This window comes from Myotis davidii, unplaced genomic scaffold (assembly GCF_000327345.1).
Source record: "Myotis davidii unplaced genomic scaffold, ASM32734v1 scaffold5034, whole genome shotgun sequence".
In the NCBI taxonomy this organism is placed as follows: Eukaryota; Metazoa; Chordata; class Mammalia; order Chiroptera; family Vespertilionidae; genus Myotis; species Myotis davidii.
In genome coordinates, this window is record NW_006285760.1 from 43,560 (window position 1) to 54,135 (window position 10,576).

The window sequence follows — 10,576 nt, forward strand, 5'->3', positions numbered from 1 at the left end:
TAATGGTTTCGGAGATGAGTGTATTTACTGAGGGAGGGATATTGGCTTTTTCTTTTTGTGTCCCTCCATTTTTCTTAGTACTCTGTTAAAAGTCAAAGAGACAGAAAACAGCCAGTCACTGCAAGCAAAGCTAAGCTCCAGGTTTCCTGCCTTCCCAGACCACTCCAGGTTAGGATGGTATTGGCCACTTTCTAAGGGAGTGTAGACTCCACCTCACCAGGCACCCACCCTCTGGCCTGGACTCAGACTTTCTCCACTCTAGCTTTCTCCCTTATCCCCTTCCTTTAAGGAATACTAACCACAGGTTTCAAAGTTGTCTTCATAAGCATCTTTCAGCATCATCTCCTCTACATACCAGGTAGGCATTCTCTTTTTTGGTCTGGGTTCTGAGGTTATAGAAAAGAAAAATGGATTTCAATTTTGTACAGACATTTAGGGGTAATTTCAGATATCTAGAAAAACACTTCCTCTATTCTTCCACCAGATTCCTTCTACTCAGCTCTCATCTTCACCCCTCATCTCAGATCAGTGCCTCTCTCCTCTTCAGTGTCCCTGGCCAAGTTCAGGCCCCTCCGTATAGATATAACAATCCAAGACTCTGGGGTAGCTTGAGGGCCAGATCCCTTGGAGAGCAGAGATGAGATTATAATATTGATACTTGACCATCACGGTGACTGAGGTCCCAGCAAACACTGAGAATGAGGGGCAATTAAGAACAATAGGCCTTCAAGTCCTCACAGCTATTTTTCTTTAATACCTTTATTATATTGGGAAAAATCATATAGCTTGTTATAAAAAGAAAATTTCCAATAAAACAAAAAAACAAAGAAAGGCACCTAGGCCTTTTACTTCTCTCCTAGTATATCACACCTAGAGAAAACCACTGCTATTGTTTTAGTGATTTTTCTCCAGATAGTCTATGCATGTGTAAACATCATGCTTCACATGCTATCCTCTGACTTGCCTTTTTCTCTAACAAAACGTCAGGTTGTGGGAAACTTTCCATGGCAGTAAATATGTCAACAATAGCCCTTTTAATGTCTGTATAGTATTCCATTGTGTAGATGTACCCTACTTTATTTAGTTGTTTTGCATTGTTAGACATTTAGCCTGTTTATAACATTTAGCTATTGTACCTAATACTGTAATTGGACAATCTCAAGCATCCTTTTTTGGGGTACTTGTGTAATTATCTTTGGATATAGATCAATAAATGAGATGATTGGTTCACAGTGTTTCCACATTTTTGAAGTTATCAATATATATATTGAAAGAGTGAGAACAAAAGGGAGAAGACAACCAAAGTACTCTCCATAAAGATTGTGCCAATTTGTACCTCCACCACTGGAAATTGTAACTTTTAAGATAACCTATACCCATTCAGACAAAGATCTTGTGTTAGCCAGTGCTGAGCCATCATATTGGAGTACTAAGTGGTGGTACCCAAGGACTCTCCCTGTCCTTCATCCACTTCTCCTGACCACCAACCATAGTATGAGAAAAGAGTTTCAGACTCAAAATAGGAATGTTTTATAAATTGTGAGAAGAAGGTCTCTATATAGAGTGTCCCCCCAAAATGTATACACACTTAACAGCTGATAGCTCAATTGATGTTTCTTTCTTTTCAGATTTAACCCATTGGAATTAATCATTATTCAAAGTGAATATACATTTTTTGGGACACCTGTATTTTTTCTTCTCTGACTGACTACTGATCTAGCATTACCTTCAAAAAAATCATCATCGTCATCATCACAGTCGTCGCAATCGTCATAATCATCATAATCATCTTCATCATTGGTGTTAGTTTCTGGGAACTGAAAGTCAGCTCTATAGTTGTAGTGAAGCTCAGTAGTGTTTTGAGCTCCATTTACCTTAGAACATTCACCTTCCTCCATGGGTTCATCTAAGGCAAATGTCACTGATACATTCTTTTTAGGTGTTAATCTTAAGCCTTCTTTCTGTACAGCAAGAAGATGAAGGGGGAAAAGTCAGTTGGTGCCAACAGTTTAGAGATTGGTCCCTGTGGCAATAACATTTAAAGAGTCATTTACCTTTAGGATTGGCTTTAGAGGCCTAGTTTCCATTGAATGTTGTTCTAGAGGCTCTTCTTTTTCTTCCATTTCTACGTTGGTAAGGAGCCTGGGGAACATAGAAAGGACAAAGCAATAGTGAAAATAGACACACTTCAAGCTCCTTAATTAAATGCACCTGTTACCCCATTCCTGCATATGTATTTGAACAATGAAACGGACAATAGAGCAAGACATTTTAGCCTTTTATTCCTCAAAACCTTGATCACCTCCTGTTTTCTTATTTTTCTTTTTCATATTCCTCTTCTCCCCCATATTTCCTTATTATTGGATCAGAGAACTACAAGTAGAGAATGCGGGGTGGCTCCAGGACATTCATATAGAAAATATTGCCTAGAAGTTCCTTAAGGGGCTTGTGTTCCTTTTCTTCTCCACACAGCAAATTGGGGAATAAAAATCATGTTTTGGAGCTCAAATGTTGATAGTTTGGCTTTACCTTTCTGCAACTCATCCCACTAATGTGATCACTCAAGTTGTGCCAGGGGGAGGGTATACCTAACAATGCTGGGAAGTTTATGGTCACTGACCTAGCCCCATTTGAGCCAACTGATCTTGAAAGACTTGCTCAGAACTGTACAGAATCCAAGCACCTCCCAGAACTCCCTGCTTATGTTGAATATTGATTCCTGCATCTGTTCTTTTTAAAAATTATATTTTATTATTGACTTTAGAGAGGAAGGGAGAGGGAGAGAGAGAGAGAGAAACATCAAAGATAAGAGAAAATCATTGATTGGCTGCCTTCTGCATGCCCCACACTAGGGATTGAGTCCACAACCCAGACATGTGCCCTGACCAGGAATTGAACTGTAACCTCCTGGTTCATATCCAGCCAGCGCAGCCCTTCAAGTAGGGGCTCATGGTTACTTCTTTGGAGGTTTTGGATAGCTGAACAGGGCTCCTGTGACCAAAAGAGAAGACTCCAGCTCAGGAACCTGAGACCACTGGGGATCAAAGTCCCTCCCACTCTCAGCTAAGGAGCAGAGGTACACATAAGCTCTGCAGTGCCTAGAGAGGCTTTAAGACTTCCTAGGAGAACTCAGTATTCACAGCTGAGAATGTAAATAAAAGCTACAAAATCTAAGGTCATTCAATAAAGTGGTTGTGCTGTAATGTCTTAGATATGTGACTTTGGGCAAGGAACTCAGAGTTTTTGAGCCTCATCCATAAAATGAGGATATTGAAGCTTCCAGCTTTACAGAGCAATTTTGAAGTCTAATAAGAAAACATATGTGAGAGTAGTTAAGATTGGGATATTGTCATCATCGAGGCAGAAATCACCACTATAAGCATCACCTGTCAGGAAGAGGCTTTGCCTGAGATCTAGCATATGGGGCTGATTATGGAGTGGTGCAAGGTATGCATCAGCTGGGCTTGAGAGGGCAAAAGAGGGGAGGGGTTGACACTTACCAGAAAGAACAAGAACTTGTTGTCATTCATTATCCTTTCCAGATATTTAATAATATCACAAGGTAAGAGGGCATTCTTTTTGTCTTGCTTATTTGCCAATCTAGAGCAGGGCACAGGAGAGAGGGTAGGAAGAAGAGAGGAAGAGTAAAACATAAATAGAGGCAAAGGGCAAGAAAAGAAGGGAAATAGAGGGAGAACCTATTATGGTACAGTTGCTACATATTCAAGAACTAGCTTTAAAGACATGCACAATGAGATGAACCAGACATTTTTCTAGCCAATTCTCAATGACGGAAAGAATAACACATATAACTTGAATCCAAGATCATCCCCAGATCGAATTTCTCACTTCATCTCTACATTATGCCATAAAACTTTAATTAGAATTGCTAACTGGGATATGAACAGATTTGGAGTTTTTAAACAGCCTCTGCCAAACTCTGTTCATACTTGAGTTGGGGGTGCTAATGAGGAACAAAAAATGCAAAAAGGGAGTGGGGGTGATGATTGATTGGGCCATCCGAAGTATCACCCTGGAATCAGTGCTAGTTACATGACTCTTGGGCAGTCTGTGAAGGGAGGAGGACATTGGCATCAATTATACAAAATAGGGGTGGTTTCAGGGGTAGAGACTGAAGCAGAAAAAGAGAAAGAAATTCAGGAAGACAATCTTCAGGAAGAGTCAAGGGATGGAGGTAGGAAATCCAGATATTACTCTCCATTTCCCTTTGATGCTTGCTTTCAAAATTACATTTGCACAATTAGGTAACATTTTCACCCATGGCAGCGTGTGGTAGAAAGTAGCTCTTAAAAACAGACCCCAGAGGACTGGGCTACCTCCTCCACACACACACTGAGCTGAAGGGAAGAGATCTAGCTGGATGTGACAAAGGGACCACCCAGCTCTTCCTTTGTCTACTTGTCTTCTGAAAGCACAAAATGGGAAGGGAAACTTGAGCACAAAGGCAGAGGCTTACAGTAGGATGGGTTTTCCTGCCACTCTTGCATCAGACAGAAGATGTGATAAGGTGGTCTTCACTTCTTGCATGCGTCCTATGTCGCTGGAATCCAGGACAAAAACAATCCCGTGTGCTTGTGCGTAGTAGTTGGGCCAGATTTCTCGTCCCTTCATATCTCCATTAAGGTCATAGATAGAAATTTCATATTCATCTAGCAGAACTGTAGTTAGTTTAGAGTTCATACAACGGTCTATCTTGCTAGGAAGTACTGTGCATAAGGGAAGAGAGGAGAAGCAACCACAAAGCAGAGGGATATAGTTAGATGAAAGAATTTGTTAAACAAATGTTACTAGAGCCATAGCTGGTTTGGCTCAGTGGATAGAGCGTCGACCTGCGGACTGAAGGGTCCCAGGTTCGATTCCGGTCAAGGGCATGAGCCTTGGTTGCAGGCACATCCCCAGTGGGGGGTGTGCAGGAGGCAGCTGATCGATGTTTCTAACTCTCTATCCCTCTCCCTTCCTCTCTGTAAAAAATCAATAAAATATATGTTAAAAAAAATGTTGACTAGAGCCTGCCCTGAGGAATGCTACTGAGGTATCTTGCCATCCTGTTCACTCATGGATTCATTTTCCTAAACCAGCACTTTGCCCAGGCAACCCTCTCCTGGCTCAGTAATCTTCAGTGAGTGGCCACTGCTCCCAGGAGAAAATACAGACTCCTTTGCCTCCTAACCTGCCAGTGCTATCTCTACCCTGTCTTGTGTCCACAGTGTCCCTGGTACACACCCAGTCTTTTCTTCCCTCTGCTCCTTGGCTCACTCTCCCCCCACTACACAAGAATGTCACGCTCTTTTGTGCCCTGGGCCTTCACAAGATGCTATTTTCGCAGCTTAGAACATTTCTTACATTGCTCTTTCCTTGGTTAATACCTATTTTTAAACATCTATTTAGATCTTGTTTCCCCTAGAAATTTTTTCCTAACTCACACCCCCACCCCCAAATCTGGGTAAGGTGCCTTTCTTCTGGGCTTATCACTATAACAGTACATATGACAATGTTATAAATTCAGTGATTTACTAATCTGGATTATACACTGCAGTAGGACAGGGACCCTTTCAATTTTATTCACTGCTACATTCACAATGCCAAGGGCAGAGGTGCTCAATAAATATTTGTTGAATGAATTTGATGAATGAATGAATAAATGAATGAGCAGGAGGCTCTTCTCTCCTACCCTTTTTTCAAGGCTCAGGAAGGCTTCTTTAGGGAAGCTTATCTGACCACCCCAACTCCACTTTCTCTCCCTCATTGAGCACATGGTCTATTAAGCTGGTCATTTACCTCCCTCTGTGCATGCCATGGCTTCCCAACTAAAATAATGAGGGAGGGGCTTTGCATTAGTTTACACTCAGTAGGTGTTCAATACATGTTTATGGTGCCTGTTATTGTGGGTAAGTATGAAGTACTTTTCATATGTCTTCTAAGAAACCATGCCAAATTTAGATACATTTGCCCTGTCAAGGCCATGGCCAGATCATACAGTCCCATAGGGCAGTGGTCGGCAAACCGCGGCTGGTGAGCCACATGTAGCTCTTTGGCCCCTTGAGTGTGGCTCTTCCACAAAATACCACGTGTGGGCACGCACGTACAGTGCAATTGAAACTTCGTGGCCCATGAGCAGAAGTCAGTTTTCGGCCTGGGAGAGTCTATTTTGAAGAAGTGGCATTAGAAGAAGTGGGGGTGTCGGTCAGGCGATGGGAGGCGGGCCGAGGGATATGCAGCACAAGGCAGGTGCACGATTCATGCCCGAGTTGAGTGAGCCAGTCAGTTAGCAGTCTCATTGTGCAGTGGTTAGTGCTAGTCGCGTCTGCAAATCACGCGTTGGTGACAAAACTACCTACTCAAAGCATAAAGTTACCTGTATTTTTTTGGCTTTGTTGACTAATGAGTTTGCCGACCACTGCCATAGGGCATTCCATACCTATTCTGCCCCCATAGAAGTGCAGTTCAAAAGGACAATCTTTCTACAAATCCCAGTCTGTTGAACTGAAAGTTCTGACCTAGATTTCTGCCCACATAAGCAGCAAAATGATTTTATATATTCTCTATACTCAGACTTGGGAGTTCTAAGACCAGAATCAGTAGCTTTCAATTTCTAATCTCAGATCTACTTGTGACATTTTCATTAGGATTGCCAGAATGAATCATTTAGCTGAGAAGTTAATAAGATGCTTTCAGATCATTGGTAATGTATGATTATATAGACATTTACATATATATGCATATATTATCATTATTACATTTTAATGTGATCTTATAACTTCTGTTTTCATGTTAGTCAATGCTCTTTTTAATTATAGCTTTCAGATAACATAAAATTTTCAGTCACAACTTTGATGTGATATTTGCTATGTCTCGCATTAGACTACTTAAAATAATAAGCGAATAAAGATAGTTTTAATTTGTTTCCAGCATGAAGGCAAGCTTTAAGTTATTTTTCCCCTGTCTAATCAAAACATTTTCCTTAGTTATTTTTTCTTTTTACTTGAAACCTTACCAATTCCTTCAATAATGCAATCTATTATTGGCAACCCTAGAAGCTGTGAGAAGTTGTTGTTCCCTGGCACTTTACATTTCTCTTATCTCCTCTATTAATTCATAAACTCCCTGAGGACAGGTAATGAGTCTAATTCATTTCGATATCCCATAAAACACAACAGTCCGGGTACCGTTGGCTTCTGAGTTACTTGGCGATGATAAAGTCCTACCCTACACCAATTGAATCGGGATCTCTATGCTGGGACCCAAGTATTTGCATGTTTAACAAACTGCTATATTTAACAAAATCTGTAGGTGATACTTCTGCACTTTAAAGTTTGAGACCCACTACCCTAAAGAGCAAAGAAATCAATGCCTGTTGTGTCTTAGCATCATCTGGTGCTCCTTGTTAGATTTTGATTCCATGCCCCGCCCCCTAGTCCAAAGTGTCTGAGCCTACAGGTCCCACTAAGTAAGTGTAAAAGCATCCCACATTATTCTCATTTTTGGCTTTTAGTGCTCACTATGCTAAGGATCACCTATGGAGCTTTTAAAAACTATGACACTAGATCTCCTTCTCTGAAGGTTTGATGCCGTAGATCTGGGGTGGGGCTCAAGCATCATGTTCATTTTTAAAAGCTTCCCAGGTTATTGAAATGTATAGCCAGATTTGAGAGGCACTGCCCTAAATTCCCTCATTTAGGGCACCTACTTATGCTCATCCTTGGGTTTTTCACCCCATGTGACCTTTCCAGACAAAACAGTTATAGTATATGCTGTCATTGAGAATAATGGCTTCAGATCACAGATAGTTCATAGCTTCAAAGTTACTACTTATAGTAACACAAGTTACTACTTATAGATTGGTATTTCCTTCCTAGGCTGTTATCTGCAATCATAAACATTTGCAGGCACAGGAGAGGTGAACTATTGCATATTGTGTACAGAGCAGCCTAATAGATTGACTGTAGTAGTCCTGTATGGACTGAGACATTCCTTAGAATGTGACATCAGTGGAACTTTGCTTCTTGGCCATTAGAAACTTCCCTGTGAATGAATTCACAACTCCAGGCTCTATCCTCTAGAAGTCAGAATGGAAAGCAGATACTATTCTCAAAGACAAAGTAGCATATGGCTAATTATGGAAAAATGCTTCCCAAAGCTGGCTGCCCATCAAAAACACCTGGAGAGTTCTTAAAATATAGATTCCAGGGCCCCACTCAGGTAGATAATGGAGAGGATGAAATGCTAGGTAGTAGGACAGCATTATAGAAGGCATAGGTATGTGAAATAGATCAGTATGATGGCAGAGGAATGGCAAGTCATTTGTTTTGGCTCTATCAGGTCACATGCAGAGAGCATGAGAAATGAAGCTGGAAGAGAGTCAGAAACAAAATCATAGAGGACCCTGTGTGCCTCTAGGAATTTAAATTTTATTTTGAATACAATGAGGAGGTATTAAATGCTTTTGAGCAGAAGAAAGTGCCATGATCAGATTTTTGTATTAAATCCTTCAGGCAACTGTGTTGACTGAATGCTGGGGAGACAACTAGAGATGGAAAGATCAGCCAGCAGCCTGTTGGTGTAGTTCAAGAAAATTGCTGCAGGTTTCCAGTACACCAGTGGCAGAGGAGTCAGGTTAGCCCTTTCCTGTACTTTGCTGAAGGCTTCTAAATGATATAAAATTCTGCCACATCATCATACCCCTACTTTTATTTAATAAACATCAATAGAGAGAATCTTATGCCAGCCTGTGTGCTGGGCTCTTTGACTAGCATTTAGTTTTGTCTTCACAACTAGAATAGTAGCTCCCTTCAATTCTGTGTAACTGCTTCTTGAAATGTCAAGGTATTAAACTGGAGATCTGGTATTAAACTTGCATAGCTCTGAATTGACAACATTTCACAAGTTCCAACCCTCTATATTAACTGTCACAAAGTATTTAATGTTATTAAACTTCTTAAGACCAAATTCCACTTTAATTGAGCTCTGAAATGAAACACTTTTTCAAACATGCTGTCCTTCATAATTGACTGCAGTGTTTTACATAGTTTGAATCCATTCATACTGATACTATGTGAGGATGTTTAATTAGGATATCTTGTAAAGGGAGATGGTGACAGACATTACATAAACAAGCTGATAATACCCCAGGAAAGGATTGTGTATGTGTGTTGGAAAGTGCTTATCTTCAAAAGAGGCAACCTGAGGGCTGTGAAGTAAAACTAGGAAGGAATAATTATTTCATTGGTCACTGGGGCCCTTGAGAGACCTAAACCAATGTCTAATGCTCCTAGTTCCTTACGTCTGCAGAAGGCCTCCATAAGTACACTTTTGCCTGCATTCTCCAGACCGATGATGATGATGGTCACATTCCTATTAATGGAAAAGAAAAATGAGCCAAAGCCTTAAAAACAGTTAGTTCTTAAGCTAAACAAAGAAGTCTATTCTTGTTTGGTGTTTGGGGATCTTCCTACAGTAGTCCCAATATATGTATCATAAAAGGCACAGCCAAGGTGGTAGAAGGTTATATAGGAATCCCTTCCCAAGGTCTCCAAGGATGTGTTTCTTCCCGAGTCACTTGCCTTGCAGAATTAGCCATTCTCTTCAAACCTTGTCCTCAATCTTGCATGCAGACAGACTAATCCCTTCCCCTAACAATATATATCATGATTTGTCCCATGTGGGACTGTGGGCAGATACATTGGAGGAAATGGTGGAGTAGGTCTAGGGAAATAATTACAATATTACCTTCGTGTCTCATCAGTATTTTGGGGGGGCCTGCAGGATGTCATTTTCTTGAACATGATTCAGCTTAGTTCTGTAATATTAAGGGAAACAAGTAAATAAGAAATCAGCCCTGCCATTAACATTGAACTTGTCGGTTTATGACTACATAGGTGCTGATAAACAGAAAGCCTTGTACTGACAGAAGTCCATTACTTCATTCTAGCCACCCTTATCTATAAATGTCATAGAGCGAGGGATGGGTAATCCTCAATTCTATTGGCATATTCTTGCAAAATGGGATGGTTTCTTATTAAAGCAACCTACACAGGCATGATGGCATCAGGTGTGGCCTTCCCTTCAGCCGTAGATCATCCCTGTTGGGAATATTTTCATTCAAACTTAGATGGGGTGAGATGAAGCTTCGGAGAAGAACCAGCTGAGATTTCAAGGACCTATTTATTGGGAAACCTGTTCTAAGTGACAACTATCTACTATTCTTGGTTCTCTTATTGCCTCTGCTTAAAAAATGTTGGTGAGCCATTGTCATAGATTTCATAAAATTCCTAGAGCTGTAAGGGACCTTAGAGATCATCTAGTCTAATAGATTGCAAACATCAGTCCAGGTGCCCCACTCTCAAAGATTCCCAGGGAGTTGCATAATCTCTCCAGTAGTTTTCAAAGTGCAACAATATTTGGAAGTGAATACCTAAGTAAAAAGGATAATTTAGACAATCACCTCAAGGTCCATCCATGTTGTAGCATATATTAGTATTTTGTTCCTTTTTATGGCTGAATAATATCCCATTGTATGGATATACCACTTTTTGTTTATTCATTAGTTTATAGACAT

At 40.6% G+C, this 10,576-nt stretch overlaps 1 protein-coding gene across 1 annotated transcript; it reads right to left on the reverse strand.

The window, feature by feature from the left end:
• Positions 1-294: 294 nt before the first annotated feature.
• ARL13A (ADP ribosylation factor like GTPase 13A) lies at positions 295-9,803 on the reverse strand. The gene is made up of 7 exons (XM_006756435.2): positions 9,748-9,803; positions 9,302-9,372; positions 4,478-4,727; positions 3,501-3,600; positions 2,905-2,991; positions 1,727-1,961; positions 295-386 (listed from the first exon to the last, which is right to left on the reverse strand). The coding sequence occupies exons 1-7, from the start codon at positions 9,801-9,803 to the stop codon at positions 295-297; spliced, it is 891 nt and encodes a 296-aa protein (XP_006756498.2).
• Between the last annotated feature and the right edge of the window lie 773 nt (positions 9,804-10,576).